At 38.0% G+C, this 21,229-nt stretch overlaps 1 protein-coding gene across 11 annotated transcripts in view; it reads left to right on the forward strand.

The window, feature by feature from the left end:
* Window positions 1-21,229, forward strand: part of fam184a (family with sequence similarity 184 member A) — a 127,397-nt gene extending 106,168 nt beyond the window's left edge. For 3 of the 11 annotated variants that reach the window (XM_062979412.1, XM_062979439.1, XM_003215564.4), the window contains 7 exons: window positions 383-510; window positions 3,061-3,245; window positions 3,716-3,862; window positions 10,465-10,582; window positions 12,085-12,189; window positions 17,840-18,039; window positions 19,526-21,229. In XM_062979412.1, coding sequence (XP_062835482.1) covers window positions 383-510; window positions 3,061-3,245; window positions 3,716-3,862; window positions 10,465-10,582; window positions 12,085-12,189; window positions 17,840-18,039; window positions 19,526-19,607 — 965 coding nt within the window. In that variant the 3' untranslated portion in view covers window positions 19,608-21,229. Of the gene's footprint in view, window positions 1-382; window positions 511-3,060; window positions 3,246-3,715; window positions 3,863-10,464; window positions 10,583-12,084; window positions 12,190-17,839; window positions 18,040-18,792 lie in introns of those variants that run through there. The other 8 variants (XM_062979429.1, XM_008120285.3, XR_010005729.1 and 5 more) reach the window with 7 other exon arrangements.

Below are 21,229 nucleotides of genomic sequence, written 5' to 3' on the forward strand. Positions count from 1 at the left end.
TGAAATTATGATGTTTGAATGTCAGAAAATGTGATAAAATGTAATTATTTGTAACTATGAAGTAATACTGGAGAGTAAACGAATTCTACTCTCTTTTTAATTCCTAATCTGGAATTAAGGAGCTGTTGATTAGAATTTTTAAAATGTTACATTGTCATAAATTTTCAGTTATTCATTCCTCTTAGCACTTTTGTGACAAAAAGAATCATGTCTGCCCCAAAAGTCGAAAATAGAAGGAAAACATTTCCTTTGAAGGCTAGGAGCTGTGCTGTTCTAGAAAGCAATAATCCTGTGGTAATGGTGCATACGAACATAGGATGTTGATTTTTATTATTTAAGGAGGGGTTTTATAATTAGAAATCAGTTCATTTGTTTCTCCTAGCATCTTTGCGGTCAGAATTAAATCATCAGCATGCAGCAGCAATTGATCAACTAAGACATAATCATCAACAAGAACTATCAACTGCAAAAATGGAACTGGAAAGAAGCATAGATCTCAGTAGGCACCAGGTACTTTTTTTTAATTCAAAAAATTGTAAATATCCTTTTTAATTATGGCACAAAGAGGAGACCCATTTTCTCCATAACAGCTGAAATATTGGCACATGCCAGAAAATCTGCTACATACCAATTTTCTTGTATTTCAGATATAAGTTAGTCTATCGAAGACAATCCCTAGTCTTTGAGTATAAATGCTCACAGAAGCAAATATCCAAAGAGGGATCCCATTCTGAGTGTAGGAGAAAGATGCATGAGTGCTGTCGAAGGCTTTCACAGCCAGAATTACTGGGTTGCTGTGAGGTTTTTGGGCTGTATGGCTGCCGGCCACAGATACAGGCAAAACATCAGGAGAGAATGCTACTGGTACATGGCCATGCAGACCGAAAAACCCACAGCAGCCAAAGATACATGAATGTTTGAGAGGGAAGTAGCACAAAAGAAAGAGAGTGAATGCAAGGACAAAGATTACTTAAGAAATCAATATATTAAAGTAAGATATATAAATTGACCATACCTTATCTAGAATTCCGATATCTGAAATACTCCAAAATCCAAAAATGTTTACATAGGTGACTAAGAGAATGTCTCCTTTGCTTTCTGATAGTTGTACACAAACATAATTTACAAAAATATTTAAAATATTGCATAAAATTATTTCAGAGTATATGTAGCATTCTGTGTTTAAACTTGGGTTTTATTTTCAAGATACCTCATTATATACATATTAACAATAAAGGTATTCCAAAATCAGTATAAAGATAAAAATCCAAAACATTTCTGGTCCCAAGCATTATGGACAAGAAATGTTCAACCTGTGGAAGAAGGATTATTGATGTGTGAGTCTGAGGATACCTTCCCCTTCTGCTCACTAAATTGAACTCTGGGTATTTGAGGGAATATTGGTTCTTCAATAGTTAAAGCATAAGGGAGCTTTTGAGTAGATAAAGACTTTCCTGAAACAGATTCTTCCTAGACTATGTCTGAATGGAGAAGGAGTAAGAAGAACGTTACTGTTCCAGTTAAGTCATGGGAACTGAAGATAAGAGGGAGGCAGAGTAGCTGTATGTGCATCACCCTAGGCACACAGCAAAAATGAGACAATTTTAAAAAAGAACAGCATCTCCTGTTCAATCTAGCTGTTTCTTTAATTCAGTGGCTTTAAAAAAAAACCGAGCAAGGTGGATTTTAGTCCCATTCTGTTTGTGTTCAGATTCTCAAAGGGTACATAGAAATCCTGCTAACTATTTCCATTACATACAAACCTTTCTAAACTGAACCCCACACTTGCTCTGCTTTGTACTTATACCTAGAAGCTTGAACTCAAGAGATCTTCTGAATGGAACTGAGAGGCTGGTTCATAGTAAGGTTCAGGAAATCTCCAGACTGCAGGGTAGTTTAAGAAGTGATAGAGGCAAATAGTGAAAAATCATGCTTCTCCCACCTAGCTGCTGTCAGTGGAAAGATCTTCTGGGTCAAATACCCATCACTGAATGGAAAGAACCTTTCAATTTACAAAAAAGCAAGTTTGGATCCCAGCCACCATATTAAGAAACCTAAGCACCTAAATGTTGGTAACATCTGTATCCAGAATTGGCAAAATGTAGCCTGTGAGCCACTAAGCAGTCTAGTCAAGGGCCACCTTATGTTTTCTGCACTTTTCCATATTCCTTATTTGTGTGTGTGTGTGTGTGTTTTGTTTTGTTTTGTTTTACTTTAAAGATACCTTGTACCTCCAGGGAAGGTGAACCAGTTTTGTCACATTTTCAGCTTTTGCAGGTTCTTTTAGGTCAGTGAGGGGCTTTTTTTCCAAACAAGAAGTGATTTTGGTCACTTCTGATTTAAAAAGCCTTCCTTCAGTTTAAATTTGGGAGAAGGGGGGGGAAATAAAGTGATAATATCAGCTTTCTCATCCCTTAAAACAACAGTGTCAGAATCATTTTCACCAAGGGCCACATCAACTTGATTATTGCCTTCAATTGTAAAATTGTATAAACGTAACCACATTGCCTTGGTATTGAAAGCTTCATGGGCCACATACATTGATGTGATGGGCCAGATTCAGCTCATGGGCCTTGCATTTAACATGCAAGGAAAAAAAATACTGAGATTGGAGGGCAATGTTCCTAAGAATTGGAGGAGGTCTGTGCAGCCCACAGACCCCTGTCAGTTGCTAACTCTTTAATATATATGTCAGAGGCTATTGAATCTTTTAGAAAAATAGGAATAGCATCAGTATGATACCCAGTATCTGCCTCATTTCCACTCTGTGTTAAGGTTCTGCATATGGGTTTCCTCATTCTGCAGGGTAGTGGAGGGCAGTGACCTGCAGAGTGATTCAAAAGTCCATTTAATGTAAAGAAGCAAGCACAGTTTTTCCTGTAAGCTCAGTTGCATCCCTATAACTTAACACAACTAATCTTTCAAAACTTGATCTGAATGATTTGTTTTAAAAAGTAAAAAAAGCAAGTCCCTTATTTTCCAACAGGAGGACAAGACTTCACAGAAATGTCATAAACAGTTCTTTATATATATATATTGATATTGATATTTGCTTAATAGGAAAAGGAGTTTGTGTGTCGGATATCAGATCTCCAGGATGAACTGAGGCATCGAGATCATCATATATCTGGACTGGATAAGGAAATACTTACTTTGCATGAGAATATAAGTGCACTAACTAAGGAACTGGAGTTCAAAGGAAAAGAAGTTCTCAGAATACGAAGTGAATCTAATCAACAGATTAGGTATGAATATTGGTGATGTCAGGTAATATGTTCTAGTGGATTCAATGTGGGTTTTTAAAAAAAGAACATAGAATGTTTTACACTGTCAGATTCAAACTGCTTTGCCAGTATAAAAGTCTTGATTGATGTGGCAGTATAGTTTAAGATTTGAACTATCTATCACATGAAATAGTCTTAATTTTCCCCAGATTAGGAAAGTAAGTAAAGTACATTCTTGACCAGTTAGTTATAATGTTAATTAAAATAGCCTGGCTTGCATTTTGTTTAAACTCATGTTTATAAAGCATTAAAGGAGATGACTTAAATGAAATAAGCTAGAAGTTTAGAGAAACACATGGAGTACAGTTAGATTTCATAAATGTTATCAGTGATACTAAACACAAAGCCTTTGCAAATATGGCAGGAAAGCAATATGAACAAAGCTGACTGATGTAAGAATAACTTTTTTTAACATAAAATAAATTAAACAGGCTGTATGAACAAGATTTAAACAAGAAACATGAGAAAGAGCTGGATGTCATGACAGCAGACCACATCAGAGAGAAACAAACCATTCTGGCAGATTTTAATAAGACTCAAGAGCTGCTCAAGGAAATTAATTCAGCTTTGCAAGTTTCGTAAGTTTTATTGTATTAAACAATTTCATGTGTGAACCGAGTTTGAGTGGCGTGAGCTATAATATTACTCAGTGAAGTATTACAGTCAGCCCTCCACATTCGCTTGGGTTAGGAGCCCAAGACCCCCATGAAAGTGAAAAACTATTAATAAAAATGCTATTTTTTTAACCTGAGAGAACATCTCTGTACATTTCTAGGTCTTCCAGTATGTCTCTCTGATCATTTTTTGCTGGAAGCTGACCACAGAATTGCACTGGAGGACCTAGAATTTCCTAGAGAGATACTCTCTATAGAAATCTCTATGTGACCAGAGGAAATTGACCATGGATGACCTAGAGATTCCTAAAGAGAAGGTTTTTAATCAAATCTGTGTATAAACAAATCTGCCAAAGTTAAAATTGCAAATGTGGAGGGACAACTGTAGTAATGTTTGATAGGTATGCTCATGTGGAAGCACTTCTAAATGAAAAATCTATGCTTCTCTTGCTTAGTATACTCAATTATACTTTTGTAAACATTTAGGACTGCAATAAGTACAGCATTGAACAGACAGGGAAAATATAGAAGTCTATCAACATTTACCATTTTGAAAGAGTTGACTCATGTTGTTCTGTGTTTTTGTTTAAAACTGTTGAGAACATTTAAAATGACAGTCAGAGGTGGACACATATTAGGAGCAACCCAAGTTTTCGTAAACAAACTGAACTTTATTTGAACACTACCAAGGCTTCTGGTTTTGTTTTTTTTTGTCTTCTAGAAGGCTCTAATTTGAAATGGAAGGTTTTATTTTCTTTCTGTAGTTATAAATTATTCTTAAAATTATTTAAAAGATTATTTTCTTGCTTGCTTCAAAATATGTATACACCAATCTTACAGATGTGGTAACCTATATATGTCTATTCAAACATTTTAGATACACTGAGTTCAGTTGTACTGACTGTTGTATTTACACTAGAGCTTATCATTTATTCTGTCCATGCACGAGCAAAGAGTTTTAACAATTTTCCTTGTTGGGCAAGATTATGCAGTTTGGATCATTTCAAAAGTTTTTGCACTTTGAAATTTATGTTGCAAAACAATCACTTGTGCAAGCAACTTTTGTGCATAAAAATCCCCAATATTTTGCAGGTAAAATACACTGCTTTTGCGCAAAAATACTTTCGTAGAAAAGAAGGAGGTTGGAAACAGGAGAGATCTTCGCACAGAGTCCCCAGTATTAAAAATCTCACAGCTTTTGCCCTTTTTTTCATGATGGATGGGAACATTTGCAAGCATTCTTTATTATCCTAGGATACACAGATACAAATGCATAAAATTGAAGTACAATGGTGTCCTTGTATGAGTGGAGGATTGGCTTTAGGACCTCTGCGAATACCAAAAAAGTGGATGCTCAAGTCTCTCTCCCACTCCCTCACCACCCAATCCTTCCACCTTATACACACCTTAAAAGCATCTGCCGCCACCATGGACACAAGCTTCAGCCTGTTCCCTCCCCCCACCAGTTTCTTCTCCCTCAGCAGGGCAGTTCTGCAGAAGAGCTTAGAATTATTTTAAAGACTGTATTTTTTATTTTTGAAAAAATATTTGAATACCTTATTTTGTATTATTATTATTTTTGATCCACATTTGGTTGAATCCGTGGATCCAAAACCCTCAGACATGGAGGGACCACTGTACAAAATACAAACATTAAATACTTATACCAATATTTCTCAAACTGTGCTCCTCCAGGTGTTTTGGACTTCAGCTGCCAGAAATCCCAGCCATCTTACCAGCTGTGAAAAATTGTGGGAGCTGAAGTCCAAAACATTTGAAGGAGCACAGTTTGAAAAACTCTGATTATACTAATGTTGACTGGAGGTGAGTGCCTCTGCAGAATTAATATGACCAAAGAGTATGCCATGATGCTCTCAACTTATTATCAGTGGAGCAACAGATAGACAAATACATATTTAATAAGGCTTGAAGCTTGTTTTCATTGAAAGTTGTGACTTCTGAATCTCTTTAGAATTGTATGACTCTGATTCCTTTCATGCTATTTATTTCTGTCTCCATCTGTTTGTGGTTTTGTTCTTTAAGAGAAGTAAAAGGAGGGGGGAAACTAATATTTTATTTTAATTTTTAATAGAAAAAATAAAGTTATGTTAATGAAATTACTATTCTTAATATAGAAATAAATGGAATTTCTAATCCATACTTTTTGAAAACCAAAGGTAAACTACTTTGCATGTTGGAATGTTCTTCTACATTGTAAAAAACAAACAAACTTTGAACACAGAAAATCAATATGGCTAAGAGAAGGCTATACTTAAAGTTCTTGCCCCTGAGAAACTCATCTTCCATGTATCTGTGGGACTATTTAACACTATGATTTCCTTCACTACTATAGCTGCAGTTAGAAGGTACAGCCCGACCAGTTTGATAACATGGTTTGCTTTTTGTGCAAACTAGTTCTATAACATGCCCGATAGATAAAACATACAGATTTGGCCTAAACTCAGTTCCAGTGGGAAAGAAAAATGAGAAAGACCTTTTTTAAAAAAGCTTATGTGACTGGGAAAAAAGGAAAATGTAAAAGTGCTTGTTTTAAGAAATGAAAGAAGAAGCACGTCCCCAAAGACAAGCACAGAAGAGTGGCCTAGATTTTGCAGCTATGGTGTCAAAAAAGCTAAAGCTCAGGATAAAATGATAGAGATAGTAGAGATGGATTTAACAAGAAAAACCTATCAAGCATAGAGGAAGAAAAAGCTAGGCCTTTTTGTTTACAATATGGATAGAGAAACAAAAAGATATAAAAGAAAAGGGGGGTTGCCTTTGTAACATAAGTTCCAAAAATGGGAACTGTGTGCAACTTTTCTTGAGTAACATGGCTTGTGAAATGCCAAGATTTCAACTTTAGATTGGCAAGAAAATGTTCAGGATTATTGATTATGGGATGAGGAACCAAACAAATAGGATCCTGATGATCAATCAATTAATTTGAAAAGGTTCAGAGATGGGTAGCTACCGTAAAATATTCAGTGGTATGGAAACAGCATGTAATACTTCTATGGTAGGTTTAACAAAAAAGAAGCAGTTATCAAACATCTTATTAAATTAAGGTCAAGTGTCCCTCAGTTGACCAAGTAAATGTGTTCTAGGCAGTCTTTCTTTAACATAAATGTTGGTACTAAGGGGAAAATGGGATAGATTGGGCAAGGTCCTGGAACATGTGGTTGCCTCGCAGCTCCAGGGATTCTTGGTTGACACTGATTTTCTGGATCCGGCACAGTCTGGCTTCAGGCCAGAGCATGGTACCGAGACAGCCTTGGTCACTTTAGTTGATGATCTTTGCCGGGAACTGGACAGGGGGAGTGTGTCCCTGCTGGTTCTGCTGGACCTCTCAGTGGCCTTCGATACCGTCGATCACGGTATCCTTCTGGGACACCTCGCGGGAATGGGACTTGGAGTTACTGTTCTGCAGTGGCTCCACTCATTCCTGGAGGGTCAGTCCCAGATGGTGTCATTGGGGGACGCCTGCTCGGCCCCACAACCATGGACTTGTGGGGTCCCACAGGGCTCTGTATTGTCCCCCATGTTGTTTAACATCTACATGAAGCCGCTGGGAGAGATCATCAGGAGTTTCGGGGTCCGGTGTCATCTGTACGCAGACGATGTCCAGCTCTGTCACTCCTTCCCACCTGTCACTAAGGAGGCTGTTCAGGTCCTGAACCGGTGCTTGGCCGCTGTGTTGGACTGGATGAGGGCCAACAAATTGAAATTGAAACCAGACAAGACAGAGGCCCTCCTGGTCAGTCAGAAGGCCGAACAGGGTATAGGGTTACAGCCTGTGATGGATGGGGTCACACTCCCCCTGAAGGCGCAGGTTCGCAATCTGGGGGTTATCCTAGACTCATCGTTGAGCCTGGAACCCCAGGTCTCAGCGGTGGCTAGGGGACCCTTCGCACAGTTAAAACTTGTGCGCCAACTGCGACTGTACCTTGGGAAGCCGGACTTGGCCACGGTGGTCCACGCTCTCGTTACATCCCATTTAGACTACTGCAACACACTTTACGTGGGGCTGCCTTTGAAGACTGTTCGGATGCTTCAGTTAGTCCAAGGGGAGGCTGCCAAGTTAATAACTGGAGCGGCGTTCAGGGAGCGTACCACTCCTCTGTTACGCCAGCTCCACTGGCTGCCGATTAGCTACCGAGCACAATTCAAGGTGCTGGCTTTAGCCTATAAAGCTCTAAACGGTTCCGGCCCAGCTTATCTGTCCAAATGTGTCTTCCGCTACGACCCACCTCAAAGCTTAAGATCATCAGATGAGGCCCTGCTCACGGTCCCGTCAGCCTCGCAGGTGCGGCTGGCGGGGACGAGCGACGGCTTTTTCAGTAGTGGCTCCCTGCCTATGGAACGCCCTCCCCAGTGAAGTCAGGCAGGCTCCCTCCCTCCTATCCTTCCATAGGAAGGTTAAAACTTGGTTATGGGGCCAGGCTTTTGAATAATAATTGGCAGCATTAATTATTATTATGTACTCTGGAACTCAATCGACAGACACAGTTTTTTGAACTGAACACGCCTACCTGTATTTTATAATGTGTTTTATGAATACTGATGTAAGTTAATAATTTTTAACTGATTTATATTGCACTGTATAATTTTTATATATGCGTTTTATTGTAAGCCGCCCTGAGTCCCCTGTTGGGTGAGAAGGGCAGGATATAAATATTGTAATAAATAATAAATAAAATAAATAGATTCCTATACCGCAGAAATGAAGAGCAGTTTAATAATTTTCACCAAACCTTTTATCCAAAAGCAACAATATGCACAGGTGAAAAGAAACAACTAGCTGAAGTTGTAGATCTGTTTGAGAAGCTGTGGGATCCTCCATTGAGCTTGGTTCATCATAGAAGGTGTAAGGGGCTAATTATTATCTATGCCCCCCCAAGGGGTCATAGCTTTGGGAAATTGGCCAATGAGCACCCAAACTAGACATTACTTTAGTCAATTTGGGCAATTTTTACTCAACATTTTGAGTAACTCAACAGATGGGAGGAATAGAGGTGGGGTCTGGCAGTAGTCAGGGGCTACAAATAACACAGCCCTGAGGTCCGCACATGACTCATAAGCTGAAGTTCACACCTCTAATGCTGTAAGATTTCCTCTAATTTTTGATTCTGCACTACTCCAGATAGGAGGTGTTCAGGGAAATGAACTCAAAGTATATGGAGCCGACAGGCACCTTCCTGCTCCCTCCCAGCAGCTGGGCGCTAAGTTTATGTTCTTTTCTGTTTCAATATACTGGCTAGCAAACTTGCCTTCTAAACCCTCAAAGTAGCTTTAGAATGAATGTGCAATGCACAGAAGAAAAAGAACACCCTGCTTCATTGGCTTGATATAATCTTAGCTTCTGCACAGTACATAACATATTTTCTTAAATATATGTATAGCATGTATCATTTTTATCAAAGATGAAGTAAAGGTTTACAATACTGCAGTGTGCATTTATGGTCAGATGCCTACTTTTCTATTTTCCTATCTTTTCATGACATGGAAATCCAATCTCGCAAATAGTTTGCTGCCTAAATAGTCTTAATATTTTTCAGGAGCTTTTATCATTTTACCAAGGAAAACATGGCATTCTTGGAAAAATTGTCACATATGACTCTTTTGTAATTGTAGCTACAAAATCTGAGCACTCCTAGATATTGTCATCTGTGTCTCCACTGAAAGCATCAAAACCAGTTGCATAATTCCACTGTTAAAACTTTTTCCATCAGCAGAACTGGGAAACCAGCAACATTGGTGCTTCTTATAATGCCTGTAAAATGCGCTTTGAAGCACTGGTAACATACAGAGCAAATGTTCATGTGGATAGTAGGGCTAAGGAGAAAGATCAGGCCCTGTCATGCTAGCAGATTTCTGCAAGCAGAGTTGGATTTAGCACTCAGACTTGATACCTAGCTCTACTGGAGGGGTGCAGTCCCATGTAAGACACCCTGAATTAACTATGTAGCTCCATCATAGCAACAAATTTCCTAATGCACACTACTTTGGTTTTGTCATAGTTTACAATTAGTTTGTTTACCCTGATCAATCCCTGTTCTGAACTAGTCTGATGATTCAATAACAAATAGCAATTTGCAGTTGTATTCAAAAATTACTAACATTCAGAAATTACTGTACTAACATTTTTCTTGGGTTTTCTCTACATTTTTATAAATTGTATGCTTATTTCCACACTCTCCTTTAATGCTTCTTCACTTTTTAGTCCTTTTTCACAGTTTTCTTGACTTGTTATTTTTCTTTTGTGGTGTTTGCATACTGTTTGTACTATATTTTCTCTGCAATTAATCTAATACTGTCTTCCACATTAGCTCATTTATTACATTATGCCTTTACTGAAAAAGTAGATTTCTGTTGTCATAGAGGGAAATCAGCAAGCTTAACATTATATTTCCATTGTGGTAGCCAACAAGGAGAAACCTACTTAGTTGTAGAGGGGTTATATCATAGCTCTTGTGATTTATTGCTTAATGAAATTGGTTTCTCAATCCAAAGTTATAGCATATTTGAAGTTTGTATTGTGTTAAACCATGTTTTTGTCTCCTATAAAGTTTAGAAGAAATGGAAGAAAAATATCAAAACAGGGAATCAAGACCAGAAGACTTGCAGCTTATTGCTGAGTTGAAAGACCTAATTGCTGAGAGAGATCAACTGATAAAGAAACTGATTGTAAGATTTGTTCCTTTTTTGGCAGGAAAAAGCCAAAGACTCATGATCCCTTTTTAAATCTTCTAAGAAATAAAGTTCTGACAAAGCAATCTGAAAAGTTTAACACTTTAGTACAAAGCAATAGTAAAGAGCAGTTATGTCTGAAAAAAAACTCCAAGATTATTAATATTGTGAATAACATTTGTATTTCAGTTACAGTATATAAACTTCAGACAGTTCAAAAAAAACTTGTATCTGTATTTCTGTTCTTAAAGTAATTCATTTTAAGAATCATTTTGCTAGCTTAAGAATATATCCCCAACTGTACAATACATTTCAAAAACTATTTAGTTCCAGCTTAGCCCAGAACCATTTAATACTGCTTCACCCATCTGTAAGAACCTAGGTACTGTACTTTCTGATGGCAACACAGTAGTATTCCCTTGCTGCTGTCTTCAAATTGTTTCATTCCTTTCAGGATTGAATCAAGGGGTTTTGTGGAGGGAAAGGAATTCTTTCATTTCATTTATTTCATTCAGAATAGTAAAAAAGAATATTTTGCTGAAAATTAGTTTTAAAAAAAGTTAATCGCAACTTCCTTATAAATTAAAGTGACTTTGCTTCCTAAAACAATGTAATGTTTCTAGTGATTTGGGAGGATCTGCAATCATGAGAACCCTGTGTAGGATCCTTTGTCCTCGAAAAGGTTGGGAAGTCAAGATGTGAATAACTGTATTGTCTGGGTGTTCTATACAAAGTGAGAATGTAATTGTAATGGTAATACAGTAGAGTCTCACTTATCCAACACTCGCTTATCCAACGTTCTGGATTATCCAACACATTTTTGTAGTCAATGTTTTCAATATATTGTGATATTTTGGTGCTAAATTCATAAATATAGTAATTACTACATAGCATTAATGTGTATTGAACTACTTTTTCTGCCAAATTTGTTGTATAACATGATGTTTGGGTGCTTCATTTGTAAAATCATAACCTAATTTGATGTTTAATAGGCTCTTCCTTAATGCCTCCTTATTATCCAACATATTCGCTTATCCAACATTCTGCCGGCCCGTTTATGTTGGATAAGTGAGACTCTACTGTACCATTTTCTTGAGCTGTCCCCGAGTAGCCAACTCCTGTGAGCCCCTATGCCACTACAGTTGCTGATATGATTCAGTCAGTGTTAGACATTTAAAACTAGTACAAGGCCACAATTAATATCCCACTAGAACAAACTCATGGCTAGTGTAACAGTAAAATGACATGCTAAAGTTCAATATAGCAAATAGATGAGACATAGATGAAACCAACCTACACAATTGTATCAAAAGATAGAACACCCAGTACAACCCCATGTAAAGCAAATTTGGCACCTTCAGATTTGAGTTCTTCTTAATGATTTGTTAACAGGCTTAGTAGCTTGAAATGCCAGGATGGCTGATATGGAAATATAATTATTATACAACTTATAAAACATGCTTAATACAATATGAACTTTGTTGTTTGTTCTTTGTCAGGATGACAAAAAATTCTATCAGCTGGAACTAGTCAATAGGGAGACTAACTTCAACAAAGTGTTTAATGCAAGTCCTAATGTTGGTGTTATTAACCCTCTGGTGAAGGTATGTATCTTTATTATAATGTTAGAATGAGGAAAATGTGAATTGCTAACACTGAACAAAGAGAACAAATGAATAACAGCTGTGGAGGGATCTCAAAACTCACCAGGAGAGGTGGATATGGTCCTCAACAGTATCAACACAATTTTTAAGGGAAATATTACATTTTTATATACAGGCAGTCCTCGAGTTACAAACATCCTACTTATAAATGACTCATAGTTAAGAACTGGGATGAGACAACAAGAAGTGAGAGAACTCTTTCCTGCGAAAGGGAAATTTTTCAAAATCCAATTATCACAGGGACAGAAAGTGAGGTGAAATCTTCTGAACAGGGGCACAGACAGCAAAACAAACACCACAGGGGTGTTAACCCTTACCTGTGCTGTCCAAAGCTTATATGTATATAACTAGCTGTGCCCGGCAACGCATTGCTGTGGCTTATGGGAATGCTTTGTTGGCCAGGTGGAATAGCAGTGAATAGCCTTGCAGCCTCAAAGTCTGGCCATGTTCTGCTTATGGGAATTCTTGTTTGGTGAACTGGAATACAAAGGAATAGTCTTTCTGCTTGGAAGACTAATTTTTTGGGCTGCTAGAATTGCAATGAATAGCCTCACTACTTCAAAGCCTGGCTGCTTGCTACCTAGGGGAATCTTTGGTTGGTCGGTTTCAATAGTACAGAGTAGTATCACTGCTTTGAAGCCTGGCTTCCTTCTACCAAGGTTAATCCTTTGTTGGTCTGGTTAAATTGCACTGAATAGCCTTGCAGCTTCAATGCCTGGCTGTATTATACCTAGGGGAATCCTTGTTTGGTGAGCTGGAGTAACACCCTCAATCAAAGAGCTGATTTAAAGTCTGGCTACTTCCTTTGTTTGGCCAGCTTGAATTGCAGTTAATAGTCTTGCAGCTTAAAAGCCTGGCTGCTTTCTACATAGGGCATCTTTGCTAGGCCAGGTTGAATGGGACCAAGTAGCCTTGTGGCTTCAAAGCCTGGGGGTTTTCTATCTAGGGGAAATCTTGGTTGGCCATGTTGAATAGCAATGAATAGTCTCAGTGTGGCAAGTATGAATGCTGCATTTAGCCACCATGATTAGCATTTAATGGTCTTGCAGCTCCAAAGCCCGGCTGCTTTCTCCCTGGGGTAATCCTTTGTTGTGAGATGTTAGCTGGCCCTGATAGTTTCCTTTCTGGAATTCCCAATTTCCCTGTTTTAGAGTGTTGTCCTTTATTTACTATCCTGATTTTTGATATTATATTGTTCTGTATGATTATACCACACTAATTATTATATATTATATTTATAATCTTATATTATCTGCTTATAACTGGATTATATGAGGCCCCTTCTACACAGCTGTATAAAATCCACACTGAACTGGGTTATATGGTAGTGTGGACTCAAGATAATCCAGTTCAAAGTAGATACTATGGATTATGTGCCTTGGCATTCTGGGTTATATAGGTGTATAGAAGGGCCTTGAGTCTACACTGTCATAATCCAGTTCAAATCAGATAATCTGTATTTTATAGGCAGTGTGGATGAGGCCTAAGTCAACTCTGCCTGTCCCCTGGGCGCCATTGTGGCTGAGGAGGTTGCTAGGACATGAAGGGGGTGGGGCCTAAAGTCAGCAGGACCTACTTTTCTGAGTGGCAGCCAGGGGGAAAACGGCTCTTCCTCATCTTCTGTAATTTGGACTATTTTTCTAGGTTTTTTTTATTGAAAGACATAGATTTGATGACTATGCCTTTTGTGACCAAATTTGGTGTGATTTGGTTCAGTGGTTTTGTTGTTTACTCCATGGGAAAAATGCATATTACATTTCTGTATATATAGATTTGGCTGGAGTTACAATCAAATTAAACCTTCCTTGTTCACAACTTGGGACTACTTGTACTTTGGATGTGCTGTTCTTTTTCGAGTATTGAGGCTGATATGATTTTATATATTTGTATATAGTTTATTGTAATGATATTAAAACATTATAAATGCATGTATTGTGTAGCAATGTTTAATACGATTGCTATATTGGCTGTTTAGAAGGGGGCTTTTACTGAAGCTTTTCCCTTGATAAAGGATTTTCTCAAAATATATGGATACTGATATCTACCTGTGCTGTTTATTCCCCAGTTTTGGCTCACCATTGTCCTTCTTGAAAGTCAAATTTTGACAATCATCCAGTTCAAAATCATTTTCATTTTACAATAATTATATGGAATTATTTGTTTTGTATGTTGATCCTAATAGAGGAGATCTGTGATGGTTCCTCTCCCTTCTTTGTAATTTCCACATGGTTAGTGTTGTATCCAAACTTGCCGAGATGGAGCTCCACTCAGTTAACTCTTCTGTTGAACAACTTCTGGAAATATTTCCTTCAACCCCCCCCCCCCCCCCCCCCAGGAAAATCTTCTCTAAAGACCTGGATTCCACCCAGAACAGGGTGACAGTTGGCTTTGGGAGCTGGAGGGGCCCCCAGAAAATGGCCAAAATGTTCTCCCTGCCTTTCCTCCATCTGGTGTTTCCACAAGTCCTTTCATTAGAGGAATGAAGCCTTCCTTTTGATCATTGTGTCATGCATGAGATGTGCAGTGTTTCCTGATGGGGTCAAAAAGTTTTTCCTCTTGGCACATCTTTTATGCACGGCTTTCCCTGCTTCTCTTCGCCCCTTTTTCGCCCCCAATTGGAGGTTTCGCAAAGGAAAAGGGGCCATGATTAAGGAGGAGAGGAATCAAGCAGCTCCCTCCTAGGTCTTACTTTCAGGGGATGTCTTATATTAGCAACTCACCGAAAAGCTCTACTAGGTTTTATTTTCAGGGGAAGTCCTATTTTCGGGAAAACACGGTATCAATGGCATTGCCAGCTTATTTCCTTTGAATCTGAAAACTAGATACATGCCTGCCATCTAGTGGAAAGAATAATAATTTTGTATTAGTTTGCTAAACTATATATTTTTTTAAAAAACTGGTCCTTTCAGATGGAAGATGCTTAGCATTGTCAATCACTGTTCTTAAGGTGTAAGTGAAATCCTCATTTACTGTTCATACACCAGATAGTTTTTTTCATTTTGAGGGGAGTGCCTCTTGCTGTGTGCCATCCATACAATGGAGAGAAAATAGCTGCAGTCTTACATCCAACGATTTCCAGAACCCTCCAGATTAACATGCAGTTCTCTTTGCATGCTGAAGTGGAGATTTTCAGCACCATTTTAGCACATTTGACACACTTTTATGAGCTTTACCATTGTATTTTAATCAGGTGTGCCACACAGGTTAAATAGCCTTACTTTTAAATAGATATGTGTATCTTTATTTGTTTCCTGATTAGTTTTACAATCCTACCAAGAAACAAATTCACTTGTTGTTTCTAGTCAATTTCAAATATGACCTTGATTTTCTGTTATTTTTCAGGCACGAAAACACAAGAATGTTGGACATTTGAATAATCTCTTTTTATTGTTTTCAGTGGCTTTTTTCCTCACAGGAAAAGTGCTGTTGAAACTTACAATATATGTGTTGGTTTCATCCTCCTCTCTTTAAAAAAAGGGAGGGGTCAGGTCTTCTAAAATTTCAGATTGTCTATTTATTCATGCTCTTTAACATCTACATGAAACCGCTGGGTGAGGTCATCCGGAGTTTTAGAGTTGGGTGCCAACTCTACGCAGATAACACCCAACTCTACTACTCTTTTCCACCGAATTCCAAGGAAGCTGCTCAGACCCTAAACCAGTGCCTGGCAGCTGTGTCAGACTGGATGAGGCCTAACAAGTTGAAGTTTAATCCAGACAAGACAGAGGTCCTCCTGGTCAGTCACGGGACCAATCGGGGTATTAGGTGGCAACCTATGCTCAGCATTGACACTTGAGGCTCAGGTGTCGGCAGTAGCTGGGAGGGCCTTCGCGCAATTAAAACTTGTGCACCAGCTGCGACCATACCTCGAGAAGTCTGACCTGGCCACGATGGAACACACCTTGGTTACATCCAGATTGGACTACTGCAATGCTCCCTACTTGGGGCTGCCCGCAAAAACAGTCTGGAAATTCCAGCTGGTTCAAAGGTCGGCAGCCAGGCTTCTGACAGGAGCTGGTTATAAGGAGCATACAACGCCGCTATTGAAGCAGCTCCACTGGCTGCCGATAAACTTCTGGGCCCAATTCAAGGTGCAGGTACTTACCTATAAAGCCCTAGATGGCTCCGGCCCTGCCTATCTCCGTGATCGCGTCTCCCCCTATGAACCGGTGCGGGCCTTGAGATTGGCCGGGGAAACTCACCTTTCGCTCCCACCATTGTCTCAGGTGTGATTGGTGGGGACGAAGGAGCGGCCTTCTTAGTAGTGGCCCCCCAGCTCTGAAATGCTATCCCCAAGGAGATCAGACAGACCCCTACTTTATACACTTAGATTGATGGCCTTTGACTGTCACTGTTATTTTAACTGAAATTGCTGTATTTTGTGTATAATGTATTATTATTATTTATTTCCAGCATTTATACCCCCCCCTTCTCACCCGGGGGGACTCAGGGCGGCTTACAACAGTTGGCAACATTTAATGCCAAGAACATAATAATAAAACAAAACAGTACATATAATCAATTAAAACTATAAAATACATCATTAAAATACATTATAACAATTAAAACATGTACATTAGATCCATTTGTCTAAAAACCTCATGCTTCAGCCTTCAATCGGACCATGTCGACATTATTATATTACTCATTAAAAGCTTGTGCACACAGCCATGTTTTCACAGCCTTTCTGAAACCCAGAAGGGTTGGGGTTTGTCGGATATTTGTGGGGAGGGTGTTCCACAGCTGGGGAGCCACCACTGAGAAGGCCCTGTCCCTCGTTCCCACCAGCCGCGCCTGCGAGGCAGGTGGGGCCGAGAGCAGGGCCTCTCCAGATGATCTTAGGGATCTAGCTGGCTCATATGAGGAGATACGTTCGGATAAGTAAATTGGGCCAGAACCGTTTAGGGCTTTATAGGTCAAGACCAGCACTTTGAATTGGACTCGGTAGCATATCGGCAGCCAGTGGAGCTGGCTTAGCAGGGGGGTGGTACGCTCCCTGTATGCCGCCCCAGTTATTAATCTGGCTGCCGCCCGTTGTACTAGTTGGAGCTTCCAGGCTGTCTTCAAAGGCAACCCCACGTATTATTTGCTGTATTGTATTGTATGTTGTTTTGTATTTATGCTGGAAACCGCCCTGAGTCCCTTCAGGGAGATAGAGCGGTATATAAATAAAGTTTTATTATTTATTATTATTATTTATGCATAGTAGCATTTAAAAATAATATTTAAAAAATCAATCAGGTATTGGTGAGAGAATTACAGCTCTACAGACAGATAAAACCATTTTACTGAAACTTCATTTAGTTCTGAATAAAGAGCTCTGACCTCTCTCAATAATTTATAACCTCCAGGTATTTTTGGAAGATAGAAAGGACTTGTTTTTGTTCATTGTTGTTCAACGGACTGAAATGTTTACTTTTCATGGCCCTCTAATTACTCCAAAGTCAACAGTCTAAAAGTGCAATAAATAAATAACCCCAAAGCCTTAACATCCTGGTAAATAAAAACAAACTTGCAATCTCCTCTCCCTACCCCCATCAGTTTCCTCATCTGTACCGGCCCTTCCTCACATTTGTTATTCTTAATGCAGCAAAAGAAGAAGAATGATAAATCAGCAAACAGGTTTGTGAGTGTCCCCAATCTAAGTGCCCTGGAATCTAGCGGAGTGGGCAATGGACATGCTAATCGTCTGGACCCTATTCCAAATTCACCCATCCACGATATTGAGTTCAACAGCAGCAGACCACTTCCACAGCCAATACCACCCAAAGAGCCCAAGACAGTTTTGAGGTGAGCACTGCCTCACCAGTTTTTGTTTTTCCTAACTTGGAGAAAATTTGAGATCTTTTTAGCTGAATCCTATCTGTTTTAAATGAACAAAGGAGTACAATTTTTATTTTTAAATTCTATTTTTTACATTATTTTTAAGCCTCTTTACAGTATCCCTTTTTATTGTAAAACTTATTGAAATGTGATCACCCCTTACCTAATGTCTCAAACCCATCCTTTAAATTTTTAAGGAGATACACTTATCAAATATAGTTCACATATTTTCAATTGTTTACCTCAATGAACAATTGTGTTAAATGTTTGTGAAAATGCTGGCTGTAACATGTTATAATTCCCTTAATAAAAACCATTATTGTGTAAGAGTGGTTCTTCCCTGACAAACTGTTTACCTTGTTAGATGAATGTGTATTGTTTTATTCCTTTTCCTTACCTCAGAAAAAAACTTCCTTGGAAGCAAGCTTAGATTATATGTCAGTATGTGCATGTATTAGGTGTCATTTAATGCTGTGCTTCAGCATTAAAAAAATTCACATTTAGCTTGCTTTAGGAAGTGAGGAAATGAATTTTACTACCAGACCAAGAGGTGTCATATTTCATATTTTGGAGAGAGCAAATGCCTTCTCCGTCCTGCTTAGATCTGGGGACAGGGGATAGAAGAGTATTAGCATTTTATTGCTAAAAGTGAAGTTAAATACTGGTAATGTGTAATATTCCTTATTTTCCCCTATGCATGTGGAATGCATGTGTGTTCAGGCGGCACTAACATGCATGTGCATGAATTCATGGACTGTGATGCTGGCCTTTCCATTGCAAATTATTTCGTGCCTTGTATTGCCCTCCAAACGGTAGGGATTATTTTTCTTAATTTTAATAGCCAAACATTTAATTTAATGAATAATTAAAGTGCATGTAGAAATCACATCATGGAGGTTTACTTAGAAATTATGTTTAGGAATGTTTGTTTTACATTGGGTTCCTTGCTAGAATGTGTCCCTTCTCCATGTGCATGTAGTCACAGTATTTCATTTACATTATGAAACATTTAAAGTATGTAATTTTTCCGTTAAGGACAAGTAGTCATTCAGCATGTCTTTGAGAGTATGATGCTTGCAACATACTTCTAACAACAAACTTGACCAGAAGAAAAGGATGCTAAAAGAGGATATTCTCCCAAAAATATTTTCCTATAACACTACATTTTTTAAACAAGAGCAGCAATCCATTCATTTTTCTTTTTCAAAATATTGTTTTTCCACCTTGTCATGTGGCTTAGTGACTTTGTGCTGCTGGTGCTCTCCAATGAAGTGGATGATCAGAGGTAGAAAAGGGGCATTAAAATAAATCATGCTATTCAGATGTAATACATTAATTCTAAAGGTAAATGATGTGCTTCACTGTGAACTGGCATCACTGTGCTTTTTCTAGGCGTTTTGCTGGTTTCCTGTTGGTTGTGGGTTAAACCTCTCTTTTCTTTTTATGAATTTAGCCCTCCTCAGAATGAAGCTTCTCCCATGGCTTCACCAGATCCACAGCGCCAGGAATGGTTTGCCCGTTACTTCACGTTCTAAGAGATTATTTTTGTGTGTGGCACAGAGTGGTGTGGACTGTTCATAACAGCATGACCTTAAAATAAACCCTTATGTGAACAAGCTTTCCTGTAACATGTCGAACACTGTGAATAAGAAAGTATTTGTCTCTGATTTGAAAATGCACTGTATTTTATGTGATATTTGTTGGAATCACTTGACATGGTAATATAAATGTGCTTAATGACACTTATTTTTATTTTAAAATGAAAAATATTTAAACTTTGTAATTATTGCATAATAAATTTTCGTAGAAGAAACTTAAAGTTTCCTTCTGCTTTTCCTATAAATACATATTTTCTTTGGTTCAGGACCGGCTTTCCTTTCTTGTCACCCTCCCCAAATGCAATCAGTTGCATGGTTATTGTATACAAAATACACTGTCAACAGTTTTTTAAAAGCAGAATGTGGCAAGATATGTTTAAATCTTTTTATTTTTATTTATTTTGTAGACTTTGGAAATTGTGTTTACTCTAAAAGTGGTGAAGAATGCAAAATAAATAAGCATATAGTAGTATAGCAGATGGCTTTTAGAACTGAGTGGTTTTAAGATCATAGTAAAAAGAAAAATACATCCTTATTTCTTGTCTGCAATTGATCTGCCCTCTAGGAGTTATAATTAATACATTTTATTGTTGAATTTTAGCTAAATTTTGTCATAAATGTTTTATAAATACTTGAAATGTTCTTTAGAACATTTGAGTACTACATTATGTCATGCTATGTAAGCAAAGAATCATTTATGGAAATCTGCATTTTAAGGACATTATCATCCTTTGGGCAAAACTCAGGCTTTACAAAAAAAAATAGTGCTAAGTCAATTATGCATAAGAAAGCATGTAAATCGTTCATAAGAACTCCAGCATACTTAATTTGCAAGGAAAGATGTTCCTTTTTCCATTATAAAGTTAAGCCAGGAACCATGTGACCTTTTTCACAGAGAAAGTCTGATTTTTCACTCTATTACACTTGGCTTTCAGTTGTACAAGTTCTCTCCAGAAAAGGAGTACACTGGCAAATCTGGTTTATATACTTTTGTTGAAGCTGTTGTTAGTTCCAAGATTACCACAAATGTAATCAAGACTGGTAATCTCAGGGAGAATTTTTTCTTTGTTTTATGAATGTACATTAAGATTTGATCTTTGTAATCTTTAAATGTGGGAAAAGGGAGATTGCTTGGTTATTTTAAATAAGATTTTTTATCCTTAGATACAAAGTATAACTCTTCATTATCTCAGCTGAAGTCCTGACTATGTCTTCCCATTATGCAGAAGCATAATACTCAAGGAAAGGTACCATTACTAGTTAAAATAAGTTTTATATGTAGCATATGTATAAAAGAATAATTTGTATGTTTTCATATAAAATATAAAATATTCTAAATCAAAATTTTAAAATATATTTCCTGTAAACTCAGCCTGAAAACTTCACTGGAAGCCGTGTTCTAATGTTCTCCTGCAAATCTACAGCAGTGCTTGGCAGATACTCTGTGGTGGGTGGATTTAACTGTAGGTATACACAACCTTTACATTAGAAGAAAGCCATATTGAATCAAAGTCAGATTTTTTGGCTGTTACATGAAATAAAACACACTCGATAATTTT

Source organism: Anolis carolinensis, chromosome 1 (assembly GCF_035594765.1).
Source record: "Anolis carolinensis isolate JA03-04 chromosome 1, rAnoCar3.1.pri, whole genome shotgun sequence".
Classification (NCBI taxonomy): Eukaryota; Metazoa; Chordata; class Lepidosauria; order Squamata; family Dactyloidae; genus Anolis; species Anolis carolinensis.